Source organism: Sorghum bicolor, chromosome 3, assembly GCF_000003195.3.
Source record: "Sorghum bicolor cultivar BTx623 chromosome 3, Sorghum_bicolor_NCBIv3, whole genome shotgun sequence".
Lineage (NCBI taxonomy): Eukaryota > Viridiplantae > Streptophyta > Magnoliopsida > Poales > Poaceae > Sorghum > Sorghum bicolor.
Window position 1 is genome coordinate 73,291,755 of NC_012872.2, and position 20,592 is coordinate 73,312,346.

General features: G+C 44.7%; 3 protein-coding genes across 3 annotated transcripts; 1 reads left to right on the top strand and 2 right to left on the bottom strand.

Moving 5' to 3' along the window:
• LOC8062338 lies at positions 881–6,826 on the top strand. Its single transcript, XM_002456906.2, has 4 exons — positions 881–1,220; positions 2,938–3,126; positions 3,226–3,449; positions 6,036–6,826. Exons 1-4 carry the CDS (start codon positions 1,052–1,054, stop codon positions 6,660–6,662), a joined length of 1,209 nt encoding a protein of 402 aa, XP_002456951.1. The 5' UTR covers positions 881–1,051; the 3' UTR covers positions 6,663–6,826.
• Positions 7,716–9,381, bottom strand: LOC8077374 (aspartyl protease AED3). The gene has a single exon (XM_021457782.1). The coding sequence runs from the start codon at positions 9,322–9,324 to the stop codon at positions 7,975–7,977; it is 1,350 nt and encodes a 449-aa protein (XP_021313457.1). The 5' UTR covers positions 9,325–9,381; the 3' UTR covers positions 7,716–7,974.
• Positions 10,705–15,462, bottom strand: LOC8062339 (non-specific phospholipase C2). Its single transcript, XM_002459071.2, has 2 exons — positions 14,759–15,462; positions 10,705–11,966 (listed from the first exon to the last, which is right to left on the bottom strand). Exons 1-2 carry the CDS (start codon positions 15,337–15,339, stop codon positions 10,976–10,978), a joined length of 1,572 nt encoding a protein of 523 aa, XP_002459116.1. The 5' UTR covers positions 15,340–15,462; the 3' UTR covers positions 10,705–10,975.

Here is a 20,592-nt window from a genome sequence, read left to right on the forward strand (position 1 = left end):
GAGAGAGAGAGGAGAGTTTTTTTCCATCTTTAAAAACCTAAGAGTAAGGGAGTGTTTGGTTGGAGGTAATAAAGTTAATAGATACTGTAGCTCATTTGTAAGTTGTAACTATAGCAATTAGTGACTAATCATAGACTATTTAGGCTGAAAAATTATCTCGTAAATTATTCTCTAACTGTGTTTTTAGTTTCGTAAATAATCTTTATTTAATACTTCATACATGTATCTAAATATTCGATGTGATAGATACTAAAGTTTATAAAAAAAGGAACCAAACAAGGCCTAAAAAACACTATTTGCTGCTGCACTAACTAGCAACACTTACATTTTTCTATGCTAATCATTTATAGACACGCTATAAATCACTCTAGCGTCGAGAAAGAGGAGAGTTTTATTTTCATCTTTGAAAACCTAAAAATTCGAATTTATTTTATTTTGAGGTTTAAAAAACGATATGAATTCCAATCCTAGTTTTACAATTTTTTAATAAGTATAAATATGTTTTTTTCTTTTTTTCAAGAGTTCTATTTTTTTTAAAAAAATGTGTATACATAGTAATATTTTAATTTCAACAACTCTCACATACTCTCTCCATCCCAAATCATAAGTCATCCCAAAAATCTTAAGTCAAAGTGTCTCAAGTTTAACCCAATTTATGTGATAACATAATAATATTTATGAACAACTAAGTAACATTAGGTTTTTTATTTTTATAGTAATATTTATTTGATGTTATATTTTTTTATTTTTTTTCTATAATATTAGTTAAATTTTAGGTGTTTTGATTCTCTAAAATTTCTAGAATGACTTATAAAGTGGGATGGAGAGAGTACAATAGCAAGGGACCAAAATTTGGTATTGCTCGCCAAACCTAATATTTTTTATACGAAATTTCCATGAGGCGCAAATGTGCCGAGCCACTGCCCCGGTCCCCCCAAAGCCTACCGAATCCATCGAAATCTTTTTTTCCTTGCTCCTACTCCATCGGCGGCGCACCCTCCCTCCCAGTGATTGCGGCGGAAGGGTCTGCGGGGGCTAGCGAGGGCTGGAAATGGAGACGGCGGGAGGCGGATCGGCCGCGGCCGCTGGCGCAGCTCTCGGCTTGAAGCGCCCACGGGGCGACGACGACGATTCAACAAATTCTGCAAACTCTAGCGATTGCGATGAATGGTTGGTCAGCGACAGTGGCAGCGAGGAGGATGACGACGATGAGATTCAGGGTAAAACAAAAATCGCCCACCTATCTTGGCTTTGTTTTCATGACTATTTTTGGGTGCTCGGGATCCCTTTTATGCCGAATTTTCTGTGCCGAAAAAGAAAAATAAAATTCTGTCCATCAGAACACGAGGAATAATGCAAGCACGCTATTGCATATGCTATTTCATTCTGTGGCATCTGATTGGGTGAGTGTACATTTTAGCAATCTTAGAAAAGGTAGTATACCTCGATGAAACTGAAGAATAGATATCAGAGCATCTCCAACAACTTGGTAAAATTCACTTGTCAAATCTTGAGTTATAGCAAGTTGCTAATTTGTGTAGCAAAAGAAAAAAGGATGTGTCTCCAATAAGTTGCTATTCTCACTTGGTAAAAATAGAGGATGACAGATGAGACCCGCTCACTTGGTAAAAGAATATGTGTCTCCAACAAGTTGCGCTCGGGATAGCAACTTGGGATAGCAACTTGACAAATCTCGGCAGTAGAAACATCTGGATAGCAACTTGGGAAATTTAGCAAGTTGAGATAAGAATTTGTTGGAGGAGGATTTTTATGCTTTTAGCAAATTTGATAGGATAGCATGTTGAAATACCAAGTTGTTGGAGATGCTCTTAAGTAATATGATTAGTTCCTACGTAATTATTATATTGTTTGCTTTAGAAAGATAAGGGAATGACACACTCTGCCGGTAATATTAAAGATGACCTCTTCTGGGCTTCGCTTGATAAAGACCATACCATCTGACTTGCGAAGCATTCAAGTTATTGTTGCATAATCAACCGGGGAAGGAATGGTATCCACAGCAGACATGTTTTTATCAAGTTTTTGCTGGGCACATAAGTGACTATCCCCTAAATTGATTGTACTCTTTTAACTCTGCTTATCTTCACACCAGCAGTCCCCTAAATTGCATCCTGCGGCATGATACACAACATTATAATTCATAAATACCAGTACCACTTCACATCGTGTGTCCTGCAAAATATATCTATTGACATTTACAGACTTGTCTACTGTCAAGTAAAATCAGATAAACAAGGCGTGTACAATGTTTTCCTAAACGCTAAATGGTAAACAGTCGGTCACCTGCCGTTTAGCCATTATTCGGGCTAAAAGGTTCATTAAACGGGCTAAACGGATGATTAAACGGAACAGTGTACCACTCTGTAGGGTTTACACGGCGTTTAAATGGTCTGAACGGCCGTTTAGGCGAACAATGGGCGTGTATAAAAGTTTCGCCTTCTGCTTTTTGCTAAGGATTTGCCCAAAGTCTTAGCAGCTATGTCTTTGTACAAACCAAATACTTGTGTTCTTGTATTTGATCTCATATATTGGTTTTGCTTGGAAGGCTTCACCTGCTGTTTCCTTAGGTATTGAGTTGTGCAATATTTCTCACTTTTTGCTTACTGCTTTTTGAACATTTAATTTTATGTATTTGTTGATAAGAATTTCATGTGCTAATTTGTCTTGGGAACCTGAACTGTGAGCATTCAAGTTATTTGCACTAGGCACTCATGTGACATTGCTTGGTATAAATGGTATATATTTTAGAAAGTGACATGTTTTTTACATGTATATAACCTCATTGATTTTCACATATAACAATTCATTTACAGGTTTTGATTCATCTACTACTGGATTATTTATCTATAGAATTGTTATAAATTCAACTGGAGAGCCTGCATAATTTTTAGTTGATTTGAGTAATTTGTTATGCAGGGGCATGCTGTCCATTTTCAGTTGATGAGTTCCCAAGGGTTAGTTTTGACCATCGTGAGCAGAGTAGACTGCCATACAGAAACCCAGAGACTAAGCTTCGAGGGCCTTCACCTGCCATGCTTTTCCCTCCATTCAAAAATGATGATCATGCATTTGGTTCAGATTATAATCTTGGTGATAAATCTGAAAGTATGTGTTTTTTATTTAAGCATTTTAAAATTGTGGGCTCTGTCATTTTTCTATACATCGTATAGTCATCAACTACTAACTGTAAATCTTGTTTCACAGTCCATATGAGCAATGTTGGAGATTGCTCAGGTGAGTGTGACTGTTTTCCGATGTTATTACTTCAATTCATTGATTTAAAGATTGCGGGCTATCGGCATAACCGGCATGGACGTGCCAAGATCTTTGGTTTTTTCGCGGCACGGGATACATTGGAGCCCTTGCGCAACTATGTCTACAGACGTGACTTTGACAATTGTGAATCTGTGCATGTGAAGCGAAAGACGGTAACCATTTTTAGACTGCCTTTCAGCTTTCATGATGAAAATACCTATGCATAGAAATATTACATTATATGTAACTCTGCAAATATTTTTCCATCTCTAGATTTAGTCTTTATTTCTGTAAGTCAAGGTTTTAAATCGTGAGCTATTACACTTAGCAGTAGTCTCATTCAGATGCTATAAAAATCTATAGCCAAATATATTTGAAGCTATTTGATTTAGGAAAACATGAAAAAATTCTTAATTACTTATGTAGGAACACATGTAGTTAAAGAAAATTTGTGAACACAAATACTCAAATACATGTATATGGATCTAGGGAACATGTTTCTAGGTTCATTACTTAACATTGACTAAAGCGATCAACATACCCACGGTTATATTGAACATTCATATTCCTTCAACGCTCTAAATCAAACAATTCAAAATTATTTAATGGTTCATTACGTCATTTATTAATTAAAGATCACAACAAAGATGCATAGAGTCCAGTCTTTGTCAATTCGTCAACTTGCTTTCCTTTTGGTTCATTCCACAGAGTCCAGGCTCCAAGATTTACCACACTATTAAATCCTTTCCTTTTGGCTTTGTCAATTCATCGACTTGCTTTGCTCCACCAATCAGCAAAGTTGATTTCGTTTACCCTTGGAACCATCCGGCCGTGACCAGCAGTAGCTAGCAGATTGTGCCAGAATTGTCAGGCACAAATACAAGTGGTGAGGATGTGTTAGGCTGTTTCATCTTCCTGGTCACAGCACACAGAGCTCTGGATGCGGGAGATTTTTGCTTGCTAAATGATCCGCCGTCCAACATTTGTTCTTAATTATGATAGGAATGTTTTGCATTTGGATGGAGCCCAAGATTTCATAGCTGCCGCCTTGGCTCGAATATGATTGATCCATAAAAGAAAGCTCTTTTTGCGGACTTGGAACTTGGAAGAGAAGGATCCTCTGGGCTCATGTTTCCAGGAATGTAGATCAACTTCATCAGAATGTACCTCTTCAAGAGCATCCCAAAGCTGCTGAAATTGGTTTAGATCACCTAAAGAGAGGCTGCCCTGAATGTCTCTCACCCATGCCCGATCATTGAGAGCTTGAGCCACAGTGCAAGAGTTAATGCATTTCTTCTGTACACATGCTACCACTGCTGGGGCAAGATCTGCCAGAGCTTGACCGTGCAACCAGCGATGCGACCAAAACAATGTATTTGCACCATTTCTCACTTGTGTAACAACTGAAATTGCAAACATGGCTCTGACTTGCGGATGGATTGGGATGAGTCCAACCCCTCCCATGGTCTAGCTTCACTTGTTTTGCTCGACCATAGCCATCTCATTTGTAAGGCCCAACCCATTACATGTAAATTGGGGATTCCAAGGCCGCCAAGATCAATTGGTCGAGTTACCTTCTCCCAAGCAACAAGACAACTACCTCCATTTGCTTCTTTCCTTCCTTTTCAAAGAATTTATCAATTGACTTGATCACCCATTTAGGTACATTCATAGCAATCAAAAGATATATACTGGAATGGATGAGAGAACGAAGCAAACCATGGTAGCCCTTCCTGCTATATTCATGAGGCTTGCCTTCCAACCCAGGAGACGATCTGCTATCTTCTCAATCCATGGCAATAAATCACTTTTCTTCAACTTTTTATTAGAATTGGCAAACCCACATAAGTGCAGAGTAATTCGAAAGTTGGACAGTGCAGGATATCGCCAACTATCTTCAGAGTGGGCTATCTAGAACCCTGCTGTGAGTTTATCAGTCTGATTATGAACCCATAGGCGACAAATTTACACTATCAATTCAATCTAACATTATGATGGGATAAAGCAATATTTTGGTTTTGCAAAATTGTGCCCTTCACACACATTTTAGCATTTTGAGAAATAGCCATATAATTAGACATTGCAATGTCCACATTAGTGTTATGGGGCATCATCAATTAGGGGCCCTGAGTTGTCATGGGTGTCGGGGTCGTGGATAACTGGACTGCGGCTATGCAGGTTGTACCCTTGATCACTAGGATTGAGGCGAGGTTTTTCCCCTCAGCGCTCTACCTTGTGTTTGGTTGAAGAGCGGAACGAGCCTGGTCGGAGCGAACCCGTTTCCGTGGCTGTTTGGTTGGAGGATGGGAGGGTTGGGTTGGCTCCGGAGTGGAATATTCCTCTCAGATGCGGATTGGACTCGTCCGTCAAAATCTGGCGGACGGAGCCGCTCCAGCCGGGTTGATGTTCATCAAACACTGAATTCCTTCAACCAAACACTGAACGGAGCCGCTCCGTCCCCAATCCTTCAACCAAACACTGAAACGGGTTGGGTCTATCCCCAAAATCGAAGTGCAACCAAACACTCTTCTTTTGGGTTGGCTCTGTCCCCAAAAACTAGGTTGGATCCAACCCAACCCACCTAACCCCCAACCAAACACACGGCTATTGTTGAAGGGGGTGAGATTGAGAGAGACATGGGGCCTTGAACACAAATTTGCCTCCTCCTTTAGCTTACCGAATGTTTTTTTTGAAGAATGTGCATCGCACGTTATTCAGCTGACCAAATATTCAAATATATTTTTATTAATGCATTGCAGGGTGTGGCTCGTTTGTCACTGTCCAGTCCTACTCGAGTCATTTCAATGAAGATCCGTGCATTTATTGAGTTTGAGTTCCACGTGCTGAATGAAGATGAGACCAATCGTGATGAGTCCAGTCTGATCATCGAAGGATGCACGGAGCTCCACACCAAGTGGGCAACAAATTCTTTCATCAAACATGTGCGCTTGTATGGTGAAAGGTGTGCTTTGGACATCAAGTATGCGGTATTGATTGGAGCAGTGGAAGCTCGGGTCAACATCGAGGTTCTCACCCGTGCCCCGACCTGCACCATGGATCTGAAGATCTATGCCAAGACTAGTGGCTTTGGAGATGTGATCAGGCTCTTTCGAGGCACTCTTCCACAGGTGGGCTACAGGAATAACTTCGCTGTAGCCGTGAAGAGGCACAGCTACCTTGATCTCTACATGGAAGGGTGTAGGGAAGATGATTCTGCTCTTGGTAACAAGCTGCTGCCATGTTCTTCGTGGGAACACAGGTTTCAATCTTGCTTCCATGGGACATTGGAAGACGTGGTTAAGCTGGGTGACCTCGCAACTATCTCAGTCACTATTACTTGGAGATCCTATGAGAAGAGAAGTGTCACAGCCCAAATATGCAAATGAGTCGTATACACATCATGATCACCATCCTTGAATTTTTGAGCATCTGTCTTGGTGCTTTTGATTTAAATTTGATTTTTCTAATTTGAGTAAGAACTATTTGTTATATGACAGATCCACAATTGACAAAGTTTCAAGACAATAATTTATCTCTTAGTTAATTCTAACACCATTAAGTGTCCATGGCTGAAATCTACATTATGACCTTTAACCCTTTTTCATATTTGAGTGCTTTGAAATGTAGCAAATGAAAGGGTTCATACTAGCTAAAGGAAAAGTATGCACCTTGTTAGGCCTTGTTTAGTTTCAAAAAAAAAAAATTACAAAATTTTTTAGATTTTCTGCCACATCGAATCTTGTGGCACATGTATGAAGTATTAAATATTGATAAAATAATTAACTAATTGCACAGTTTGACTGTAGTTTACGAGACAAATCTTTTGAGTCTAGTTAATCCATGATTGGACAATATTTGTCAAATATAAATAAAAGTGCTATAGTAACCATTTTACCAAAAAATTTGGAACTAAACAAGGCGTTAATCAGGCTACGCAATTTGGTGGATATCAGATGACATTAGCTATTTCCTTTTATTTAATTTTTAAAAGGTAATGATCGATCTGGATTTTGAGCAGCAATAATTCTTTGAGCAGGGCAGGATTGAAATAAGTTGGGGGCAGATATATTATGGGAGTGCGCATATAAAAAAAGGAAATAAGAGGATGTTAAACTTGATGAGTTAGATTACATAAGATGAACCATAACTGACCTCCGGGTCGGGTTTTTGGGGTGTGTGTGTGGGGGGGGTGGGGGGGGGGGGCGATGTTATCAGAGGGGACTTGATGGCCATTTTTATGATTTCGCTTCATCATAGTTTAAATTTTGGAACCATAAGTTTGGTACACAGAAGTAGTGAGGCCAAACATACCTCTCTTATTTAAATACAAGATTGTTGGTAGTGCATTACCAAAATATAGTTAAACACAAGTAGTGAGGCACCAACCTTTGTAGACAAATGGCCCTAACATCTATAACATTTAATTATATTTTGAAATATATTTTGGTAGTGCATTTGAAATTATAGATGCTGGTGTACAGTACACATTAGAAAAGTTGGACTTAAAAAACAAAATCAAAGCGAACTATATTCATATATAGTGATAAATGATTAAAAAAAAATCTTGTATCGCACGTTCTTGAGCAGATGATTAAACCCACGTTCAAAACGCTGATAGCAATGTAGGAGGAATTTGAACACTTGTACTACTAGTACACAATACACACCCTTCAGAGGTTCCATTGATCATTCAGGGCCTCAGGCCGTGCAGAGCTCGCGCGAGAAACCGACGCGGCCATTGGCGACGTCGAACAGCACACGGTGGTTCTGCTGCTGCATGCTGGCCAGCACGTTGAGCGCCGCGTCGACGCCGTCCGGCGGCCCCGCCGCCATCGCCAGGCACGCGATGCCGCCCGACGAGCTGCGGATCACGACGTTCTCCTCGGGCAGCGTCACCGACACCGGCCCGTCGAACACGAACGTGACGGTCGGCACGGAGACGGTCACGTTGTAGCACGTGTCGAAGCCGCCGAGCGGGCCAGCCACGGGCGCCCGCACCCTGCGCCGGAACGCGTCGCGCACGGCGGCGTACACCGGCGCGGACAGCCGCGTGAACATCGTCCCGGCGTCGACGATGGTGCCGCGGCCGCTGGTCGGGTCGAACGCGAGGGCCGACGCCGGGACCGGCACGGGCTTGCCGCCGACGCGGATCCCGACCATGTTGACGTAGTAGAGGGAAGGGCGGTGCGGGTTGGACAGCAATGGCGTCGTCTTGATCCTCTTCGGCTGCCCGGCGGGACCGAGCCTGAGCGTGCCGGAGAAGTTGGAGGACTTGTAGCTCGGCAGGCAGTAGGAGAAGACGGAGCCGTACACGTCCTTGGTCTGGGACAGGAACGAGAGCGGCCCGCGGCCGAAGCCGACGAGCCCCTGCGGCGGCACCGAGTTGCCCGAGACGACGTGGAGGCACCCGAACGTGTAGGCCGTCACGACGTCGTCGAGGGCGAGCGCGTCCTGTCCGAGCAGCGCCTGGAACGTGGACGCGGCGTACGACAGGTTGAACGCGCACGACGCGCCCGCGCCCCTGGGGCACGACGGGGTGGGAACCTGCGAGCACTGCGGCGCGCCGCAGCGCACGGGGCGGTACGTGGACGACCGCGTCGGGTCGAACGACGGCGCCGGGGCCGGGGCGCAGCCCGCGCAGGCGGCGCACGGCACCCACGCCGCGTCGTTGCTGGGGTCGATGGCGACGAGGAGCGCCTGCGCCGGAGTGCCGAGGCGCGCGCGGGCGACGTAGCTGGGGATGCTGAGGAGCTGCCGGCCCGGCGCGATCGGCACGAACGAGCGGTGCGGCCCTTTATTTGCGGCGGCGTCAGTGATCGGAGGCCCGGGCCGGGGCCCCGCGGCGAGGGTGGCCGCGCGCGCCGCGTCTGATGCTGACTGCTCGGCGAGGGTTGCCGCCCATGCGGTTACCGGTGTCCCGGCTACGGCGCTGGGCGACACTGAGTGAGGAGAGCGCGCTAGGAGCAGCGTCGAGCTGTGCATGGCAGTGGATAGGGCCAAGAGGCTGGACAGGAGCACGACGAAGGCCGACAGCCTCAGCGGCGACATTGTCGTTGGTAGCTCCGAGCAAGCAGTTTCTCGTCGGATCGAAGGTGGTTAGGGAGAAGCGGTACGAGGGTTGATGCTACTACTTGGAAGTCTTCTGTATTTATAGGAGCATCATTCTTGATGGAGACGACTGAGAGGAGATTAGATGCAACTTAAGTGGCCGATGCATTACATATTTACATGCTGGCATTTTTGTTTCTTTGTTTTCAAAGAGTAGTAGCACATTATATTGATTGACAGAGAGGATGCATATTTCTTGCATGCAGAGGAAATGTTTCAAGGGGAAATCATTACATTGCCGCGTGAGACTGGGACTGCCTATGTGCATACGACATTAACCTCGCCTAGGTAGCCTGAATATGTGCGCGACGGATCCCCGCTAAGGTTTGGTGGGTGTCTGACTAAGATCTAGACGCATGCATGAAGATGACAGGGCACAGGTCATGTGGTTTCTGCTGTTGTTAACCATTGTCTGCGATCACTAGCCGTGTCGTTGGAAGCTGACAACGGCGCACCACGAAAACTGCACTCCATAGTGTCGGTGGTTGGGATGGAAGACGACGATCGTCGTTTTAGAGCCGCAAGCATCCTGAGGAGAGTCCGCGCAGGTCTCTGTGTGGGTTTGCGGGAGGCAGGGGGTAGTGCTGCGACGAGGATGACGAGTTGAAAGGCAAATGGCGAGCTGCCCCGCCGCCGTGCTATGGGTGCCGCTTTGGACTCAGACGAGGGCACGGGAGCCGCACATGCATGCCATCATATCTCACCGCGTCTCCATTCTCCAACAATGGTGGACCGCCACTTCTCCGCGTGCAAATGTCAAACAAAACGCAATCCAACTCGGCCCCATGGTCTGGTAATAATGTGGCTACTTTTCACCATCGATTTATAAATTCTACACTACCTCCGTTCTAAACTATAAATCTTTTTATTTATCTTTTTAAAATTCAGTCTATGTAGCTAGACATAAGTTATATCTAGTAGCATACAAAAGTTATGGATCTATAAAAACTAAAATAACTTAGGATTTGAAATAGAGGGTAGAGGCAAGCCACATTACCAACCACTTGCATACCGTAACTAGAAGTTGTTGGTTCAATACAAAGATTCGTTAGAAGCGGTAACAAAAACCACCTCTAGCAAGCACTCCCCTACCTTCCAAATAGCAAATCTTTCTGACATTTGTCAAAAGATATCTAGAAAAGCAGGTGAATCTTTTATCGCCCTGTTATGAGAGTAATGCTGAAGGGCTTGCAAAGTTGCAAATATGGCTGCAAGGAGTAATTTTCCTAGAAATGTTTTTTTTTTGGCAGTAGTGGTAGATAAATTCGACTTGCCCCAAAATTTGAAACTTCGTTTCATTTGGACACCGTACGTAGAGTATTTGCTAAAAGCAGGTGAACCTTTTATAAGTGCATTCAACGATTTGGGACAATAATCCTCTCTTGGCAGTAGTACTGCCAAGCACAGTGCGAATCTGTATGTATTTCCAAACCAATTAGCATTCATTTGTACAGCACACCCATGTTTTGATCTAGCACAGGGCACGGGCACATCCTAATTGACTGTGATCCGTATATATGGAATCCAATTTAATTTCTGAACACAATGACCAGTCCAATAATTCCTATATATGCTTTAATTTGATCTGTCTCTATGGGCGCTGGATCCTGGTGGTGAGGGATGGCCTCATCTTGACGATCTGCTCGCCGTCGACGCCCATCCGCCTGGCGGACGCGCCGGCCTCGAAGTAGCGCTTGACGGCGGCCTTCATGTAGTCGATGCCTTCCCTGACGTTCATTTCGTCCCTGATCCTGTCCTGCAAGCTGGCCAGCTGGTGGTCCCCGTTGAGCACGGACGCGAGCTGGATGATCTCCTGCTGGAACTCGCTGAGCTTGGCCTCCTCGTCGGCCTCCGTCTGCCTGATCCTCGTCGGCGTCGGCAGCTGCTCGGGGCAGTCCGTCCGTGGCTCGGTCCTCTTCTGCACGACGCCCTCAAACGTCCCCGCCCACGCGTCCCGCTTCGTCAGGAAACCCTGCGGCAGGTTGAAGATCTTCTTCACCGTGGCCGGGATGGACGAGTGCTCGTACTGCGACGTCGGCGTCGGTCCGGTCGGAGCGTGGACGACGGTCCCCTTGTCGATCCAGGGTGACACGAGGATGGCAGGGACGCGGACGCCGAGTCGGTCGAAGGTGAAGTTGTATGGCGGTGGGCCGACGATGCCGTCGGGGCTGGGCACGCCGGCGACGGGCGTGGGGACGTGGTCGAAGAAGCCGCCGTGCTCGTCGTAGGTGATGACGAGCAGCGTCTGGTTCCACTGCGGGGACGCGCGCAGCGTCTCGTAGACGTACTTGACGAGCATCTGGCCCTGGTACACGTCGTGCGACGGGTGGTCGTCGTTGGCCGGGTCCAGCTTCGAGTCCAGGTAGTGCTGCTCGATGACGGCGTAGTTGGGGAGGACGCCACGGCGGGCGTGGTCGGCGAAGGACGGGCGGAGCGGGTGGAAGTCCAGCAGGTACTTGAGCTTCCGGAGGTTCCGGTAGAAGAGCACCGCGGGGACGTCCTGGAAGTAGACGCCGAAGGACAGCCCGGCGTCGTGCAGGTTGTCGAAGATGGTCCGCTGCGGGTACCCCTCCGCCAGCAGCCTGCGGAGGAAAAAAAATAATAAAAAGCTGGTGTCAGGGCCCATCCGAGAGAAGCTGGGCCGAATGTTTTGGGGCTGTTGTTGTGTGATGCGTGCAAAGGCCCATGTAGAAGACATATGCTGGGCCTTTTCCTTTAAGAATTTGCCTGATTGCTGCTGAAAACGATGGGAATTGTACCAGTTTGGCTTTGATGTTTGATCCCATGCTTACTTACCAGCTAAGCTTTAGCTTCAGCGTTTCAGACACAGATGGATGGAATGGAATCTAGAAAGCAGAAGCTCTGTTGTTTTTTTTCCTTTTTCTTTTTTTTATATCGATTGTCAGGCCTTTTGCTTTGTTCCTTTTTGGACTCGGGGAAGCAACTTTTTTTTTTTTAAAAAAAAAGGGAAGCAACCTTTAGTTGAATCTTGAATCTAAAGAAGTTGATAGAGCCTACTACTCTAATGAACATGAACAGCAGTAGTATCTGGCGTTTTTGCCGAGCACAACGGGAACAGAGGTACGGCCATCACGACATACTGTAGAGCAACACTGACTGAGACTATATGACTGCTCTCCTATGGCAGTGTTACTAGGTACAGTAACAGTATTTATTTGCTACTAGCACGAGCAGTACGGAGTAGGAGTAGTCCTGAATCCTGTCAGCAGCAGCAAGCAGACAGATCGTGGCTTGAGCGGTTGAGCCGGCGCGCCGACCGACACACTAATAACCTGCTCGATCCACTGACGAGAGTGAGATCACACAGTACTGTACTACACTCTACAGTCTATAGTGAAGATAAGCCAAGGAGCCGGGTGAGGTTGCTTTGCTTTTGCGTGCGTGCCACTGCCACCGAATGGCCTCCTTTGTTGGTTGTTGCTTTCACATGGACAAGATCACATGATGGATGGAGTGGTCTGATTCTGGACGGTGGATAGGGACACCCCTAGGCATTGTTTAGGTTAGTTCCCAAAAATTTTAGGAAATGGACACTGTAGCATTTTCGTTTGTATTTGACAAATATTATCCAATCATGGACTAACTAGGCTCAAAAGATTCGTCTCATCAATTTCGACCAAACTATGCAATTAGTTTTTATTTTCGTCTATATTTAATACTCGATGCATGCGTCTAAAGATTCGATGTGACGGAGAATGTGAAAAATTTTGCAAAATTTTCTGGGAAGTAAACAAGGCCTTAGTTCCTCAAAAATTTTGCGAAATTTTACAGATTCTCCGTCACATCGAATCTTTAGACGTATGCATAGAGTATTAAATATAGATGAAAATAAAAACTAATTGCACATTTTGGTCGAAATTGACGAGACGAATCTTTTGAGCCTAGTTAGTATATAATTGGACAATATTTATCAAATACAAACGAAAGTGCTACTATTCCTATTTTGTAAATTTTTTTGAAAGTAAACAAAGCCCTAATCACCGGACGTGCTGCTGGTAATCATAATCATCATTTGCATGGCTAGGGCACTAACCTCATCTACTACTGTTGTGTCTGGGTGCCCAAAAGGCAACGCCCCCTGGCCCACGCAAAAAAAAAAAGTCTGTTGGGCCGGTTGATCACAGCCGGACGCGTGTGTTAGCTTCACTGGCGATTCTGATTAGTGGTACTATTATCTTTCTTTTCTTTATTTTTTTTTCTTCTTTTGTCTCGCTTTTGGCACCCGCACCGTGCGAACACGAGCAGCTTCACACTTGATCGTAGACGTGAGAGGAGCGAGGAAGCCAAGAAATTGTGATTCGTTGCCCGAGTATTGGCGACGGAGTATGGGGCCGGCTTCACAAAGAAAACAAAAATGCTGGCGCCTCTATTTTATTACTATTATTACTATATTGCCAGCATTTGGCAAGTTGGCAGAAACAGTAATAATAAGCAGAGAATACATAACTTGCGCCAGCTAGTGCGAAATCGCTGACCCTTGGGTGTACTCACTCCCTTCCAAAAAATAAATGCACAGCTCATTTTCTAAAAAGTCAAAACTTCTCAAATTTAACTAAATATATAGCAAAAACTACTGATGTTTATGATATATGAGTATGAATACATTAATCATGACATATATTCTCATAATTAGCTTATTTATATATGTTAACTGATAGGACAAGCTAATCCTAATGGAGTTGCTGCGGTTTGTCAAGCTAATCCTAACTGATGTGATAAGCTAATCCTATTAGTTATTTTTTAAGAAAGCTTTACAATTTGATAAACGAGATGGTACAGTTATTTATTTTGAGAGATACTGATTGACTTATGATTTGACCACTACATAAGGAGTAGGACATATTTCTGGTGTTACTAGTATTATTATAGTTCTGGTTCATTTTTTTTAAAAAAAAAACAAAGTGTAGAAAAACCGTAAGTCAACAAAAAAATCCAAGACAAAGTGAAAAACAAAACATGGGAGCAAGGTACTATCCTTTTAGTAAAACAAAAAATGATGCATAGGCTATGTTAAACTCTAGCGAGCTTGTGCAACAGAGATTTGACACCCCCCCCCCCCCCCCCCCGGTCCCGTTGCAATTTTTTCCTACGGTGGTCGATCGTCCACACGCATATCCACCAGTCAGTCAGAACGCAGTAATATATGCCAGCTCGAAAAATCGTCCCATCGGTACATATCAATTCAAAGAAATTATTAAAAACGACAAGAAATGAATTAAATGAGGAGGAGGAGCCAGCCAGTGGACAGTGGATAAATAATAATATACGGAATAATATACACGGATAATAAAGAAAATAGAAAACAGACAAATAAATAGCAAATGCAGCACGTATTAGTGTACGAGGCACGTACGTCGGGTTGTTGCTGGTGGCGCCGCCGGACGTTCCGGAGTGGACGAACAACCTGTTGGGCTGCGTGGACGACGGCACGGACGCGAACCACCGGTCGCAGACGGCGAACTGCGACACCAGCTCGCGGTACACGGCGACGCTGTCGGGGGCGAAGCCGTGCATGACGGCGTCGGTCATGTTGCCGCCGCCGATGGACGCCGCCTGCTGCACGAAGCCGTCCATCCGGGCCGGGCCGGACGCGTCGTCGGAGCCGAAGATCTGCTGCCGGATCTCCTGGAACGAGTGGCCCGGGTCCGGGTCCACGTACGCCGCGCCGTCGCCGAAGTAGACGCGCCCCGACGACGGGTCCGACGTGTTGGCCGGGTTCCACTCCCGGCCCGTCACGCCGTCGATCTCGGGGTTCAGCCGCTTCATCCAACCAAGCATGTGGTCGAACGACCGGTTCTCCATCACCAGCACCACCACCGTCTTGATGGGGCTCGTCGTTGATGTCGTCGTCGACGATCCCGCCGCGCCGGTTAGGAGGAGGACGAGGAGGAGGAGCGCGGCAACCGGCGGCGGCCGGGCTCGAGCCGCCGCCATTGTTGCTTGCTTGTTCGCTCACTGCGACTGCGACCAAGTGGTGGGGTCGGGGAGGGAGGGAGTGTGAGGACGGCGGCCTCTGGGTTGGGAGCTCGTGCTCGTGAGTGTTGGATGGACCCCGGGTGGTGGCGTGGCGTTTTATTGGGTGCGGAGTGGGGAGGTGACGGTTGTCTGCTTGCGGATGGAACGCATGGACGCGGTCCACTATGCCCGTGGTGGATGGGTGCCGGTGCATTACTGTATTAGTGTGACGGAATCCTAGCTCGGTGCATAGGCGTAGCACAAAGGAAATAACGATTCCCTCATCAATTCAATTCCTACCGATTTTACAAATCAGCAGCTGCCCGTGACAAAACAATGGAGTTCATGCGTGCGTCCTAAAAGATTTCATGCCATACTGTCACTAGTATCGTCAACGGGTTGCACGCATTGACCATTGGCAATTGATTTTCGGACTCTTGTCCATGTGCAATAGCGCACCATTATAGCCACTTAGGACTCCTCTGGTTCATGTATTATTGCTGTGAATATTTTTAGGAAAGACCCCCATTTGACATGCCTTCCTCCTACCTCCACTTCTTACATGGATTTTTAGAATCTCTATATCTCTCCTTGCCAGACAAAACCTAAGAGGGTGTTTGGTTGGAGTTATTAAAGTTTAATAGGTATTGTACCATTTTTGTTTTCTTTGATAATTATTGTCTAATCATGGACTAATTAGGCTCAAAAGATTCGTCTCGCAAATTACTCTCTAGTTGTGGTTTTAGTTTCGTAAATAGTCTATATTTAGTACCCCATGCATATGTCCAAACATTCGATATAACATACGGTAACTTTAACAAACGCAACCAAACATGGCCTAAACCTGAAGTAAAAAGTTTTTCATGAGAAATACTTTGATAAAGATCGAATACTTCAAAAAAAATTATATATGAATATAAATATCAGGAATGCTAAAGGACATTTATTTGTTTCCATTTCTTTGGAGCATGGTTAAACTAAAAGGCCAATTTTTTACTGTGCTTATCTAGCTAAAGCCAACTCATCATACAAAAAGTTAGCTATACATATACACTATATCATGGTGCCTAGCCCACTTCATTATTGTCCCATAAAATGTCTTAAAGCCCTTTAAGTTCACAGCTTGTTTCTTTTGCCCACACCAGCATAAAACTTGTACAACCCTACGTTCTACTTACATCGGCTTATTGCTTTCAAATTATGAAATGTTTTGTCTTTTCTAAATATATAACCGTTGCTATGTAGAAATATAAAATGTATAGACATACAAAAGTCAAAACATCTTATAATTTATAATAAATGAAGTATATATGGGAGTAAATAAATTAATAAAATAAAAGGTACCACCGGTGAGGCACTGTATGGTCTTTTTGACTCCGTTCTGGACGTGTACTCGAGGTCTAGAGCAAGATAAGCGGTGCGAGTAGGGGAGGACCGTACCGGAAGGAGTGAGGAGGACGAGGATGGTGGTCGGCTGATCGATGCAGAGCGGTGCTATGTGGACCATGTTCAGTCACGCAGGTACTGTTGTGTGTGTCTTTGGGAGGACTAGCTAGCTAGTGGGAACGGAACATGCATGCGTGCCGCTTTCGTTTCGCCGTGTCTGGCCCAACGAAAGCCGCAACCATGCAGGCAGCCCGTGCAGTGCATGCATGCAGGGGCGGAGAACAATCATGTGTGTCAAAATATTACATGACAAAGGTATACATAGCACTAAAATAAACGTTTGTATTGCGATGCAAAAAAAGCAGAAAAACTAAAAAAATTAAAGAAAAATTTAACTAGTCTTAAGCCTCTAACCTTCACCTGATCATTCTATTTCTTTGCCCAGAAAAAGAATCACAATAAAAACAAGTAGTTAAATGGGGGCAAAATTAATTTATTTTGTAATTAAAAAACAAGTAGTTAAAAGCCACGGCCGTGCAAGGGCATGCCCGACATGCACGTCGGTGTCAGCTCGCCATGAACAAGCCTGACCGAGCGGGCCCGTGCTTTTATTTATTTCTACCGACAGCACTGGCAGGTCTCGTAGTGATATTTGTGCGTGTGTCCAAGGCAGGTATGTATACATACGTACTCCTATGTACAGTACTCTGTATATATGTTCAGAACCGGAATGGGTTTAACGTAAGATGATCTTGTATATAGAGTCTGTTTGCCGGTTAGAAAAGTTATAGTAAAAAATACAATTCGCTGATTTATTATAAAAAAAAAATACTACCGACTAAAAAGAAAAACCGTTGTCCATTTAAGCACGAGCACGACAGCAGCAGAAGAAGAAAAAGATCGAGGTGCATTATTAGCTTCCATTCCGGCCGTGTACGTGGAGCAGCAGCTGCCTGCTGATGAGTACAGTATGATGACTGGATTAGTTAAATTAATGCTGGGCCTTTTGTCACGATCATCATGTATCGCATATATCCGATCCTTTTCTGATGCTTTATTTGATTATTCCTCCATGTAATAATCATTCATGAGCGTGGAGGAGCTATCATATCAGCACAAATTAAACGGCAACGGCATGGCGATGCGATAGATAGATGCGCCTCATCAATTAATCTCATCATATATATGTATCCCTCAGCTCCACCGCGCACAGACAAAATCAGATCTATGAGATGCGAAGAAGCGTGCCGCGGCCGTCTCAAAATTCTCAATAGCACGGGCGCGGCGGCATGCAGAGGCAGTGATGCATGCATGGATGATGATGGCCCAAGTTTGTAGCTTTCCATCTTTCCAAGAGCGATCAGCTGGGTAGCGTACGCCATTTCCATTTTGCAGTATCGGTATGGCAGGCCGTTGGCTCCGTCCCCACACTTCTTCCAAGGATTCTGTAACAGGAGTATCATATTATATTATATGTGGCAAATACGTATTATGGAACCAGTAGATTAATCAGACGATAACGTTGCAAGTCCCTGAGGCTCGGCTTGGGAGCAGTTTACTGTACAGTAATGCACGCGTCAAGTGCTTGTGCTGTAATAATTAATTAACAAAAAGAAAATGATCCTAGATAGGGGAACCAACTAAAATACCTTTTTTTTTTTCTGGAGCTTTGTTACTGTGCTTGGAGGAACCACCGGTTCCTCCCTAAATAAACATTTTGTCACCAAATTAATTAATTAATTATAATTAAAGGCATTTTAGTATTTTTTTAGTCTATGTCATTAACTCTAATTGATACTTTTTTTCCACAAAATTGAGAGATCTCCCGTACTGCCTCCCGCATCGCCGGCACTTTACCTCACTAGGATCACCATGGTCCGCTTGAACGGCCTGCTGTCATCCGCATGGATGGCTTGGCGTCGCCCGCCCGCGGGGCTGAGCTTGCCGGTGCGCATACGATGGAGGTGGCCAGAGGGCAGGAGAGCTCAGCTCGTCTACGCACCGCCTGCGGTGGTGCAGCTCGCTGGCGCGCGGCGGCCGAGCAGCTCGCGTGTCCATGCCGTGTGGCCAAACTCTTCTCCCCCTGGCGCAGGCGACGAGATTGCTCGCGCTTCATCGTCGTTGACCGATGTGGAGCTCGCCGCTGCCGTCTCGATGGGTTCTCCTTGCGGACTGTGTTCTCAGTGATTTGAAGACAGCAACGTGATTGGCAGAGCTGCTGCCACCAATGTGTTTACGGGAACGACCGAATGGGGCAGGTGCCGCCGCCTCTCCGCCCAAGTAAAAGAGATTCAATTCATGTACAAGTATACCCTTCCAATTTAATTAGAAACTATAGTTCCGGACCCACTGATTTTAGGTTCCAGCCCACAACTTGAGTTCCTGTTGATTGGTTCTTTATAATTTTTAACCATTAGATCTTCGGAAACGAACGACTCTTATTATTTACAAGCACAGTAAAATTTATCTTTTTTCTGTACTAAAGATAATACTAAAGGCTAATTTGAGAACTTAAATTCTCTTGAGATCCCTGACTTTTTTTCAGTATGAGAAATTCGATCATAGGGAACCATCAAAGTTCTTCATGGAGTTTTTTTTTTATCCCTAGGTGTGCCTCTCCCCTTGCTTTTAAATTTGCCCTAAAGGGGAACTGTTAACTAAAATATAAGTAAATAACATAACCATGCATATATCCCATGATGCATGGGATTCCGATCGTTGTGAAAGCACCACCGCCACCGCAATGCTTTGAATGATACCACCACCGCGCGTTGCACGTACACACATTTTGCCCGTGTGCCCGGCTTCTCACTCTGTGTGCTACCCTGCTTAGTGCTTATACCTACGCACATGACAGCAGGGCTTAGCTAATTGCACGTGTAGATCTCTTGTCACTTGTAATAGTTGTTAGTCTAACTTTTAAATCACTGTTTGAATACATGTACTAGCTACTGAGTGGGACTAACACAATTAGTTAGACTAAAAATTAATTAGGCCTTGTTTAGTTCACCCTAAAAATCAAAAAGTTTTCAAGATTCCTCGTCACATCGAATCTTGCGGCACATGCATGAAGCACTAAATATAGATTAAAATAAAAACTAATTGAACAGTTTGCCTGTAAATCACGAGACGAATTTTTTGATCCTAATTAGTCCATAATTGGACAATTTTTGACACAAACAAACGAAAGTGCTACAGTGCTAAAATCCAAAAACTTTTCACAACTAAACAAGACCTTAGTCTTTTAGGATATGTGTTTGGATGATCTAGTAATTTTTAGTCCAATGATCCAAACGTAGAGGCCCCAGTTTGTCTCTCCACAATGAAAAAATATATATTGGCAACGCACCTGCGTGGCTGCGTCCCACTAATCCTATTGCTGTAGCTCTACTTAAAAAAAAAATCATATCATCGCTAATGCTAGTCCCAGCTTATTTGACCAGCTAACCTAGCCTATAGCAATGATGAACTCCCAAAGCCAAAGCAACAGCACCTGACTGAACTTTTCCTCTTTTTTTTTTTTTCTTTTTTGGTAGTGTGCCGATCGATCGTTATCGGCATGTCTATTATTTGCATATAAAGGTAGGGCGCTGCTGCTATGCTATGCGATACGATTCTATTTAGCTAGTCTGGTGGCACGTCAACCTCATGATATCTAGTAGTGAGACCAGTAGCTAAACCTTGCGTGCTCCGCTCCATCTACGTATACACATGGTTCGTCGTTCGTTTAAAAAAACGCACACAAATCGTTTCTTTAAAAATCAATCAATTTCAGATTTAACTTAATTTATAAAAAGTAATACCAATATCTGTACTGTACCACAAACAGATTCCATAGATCCAATA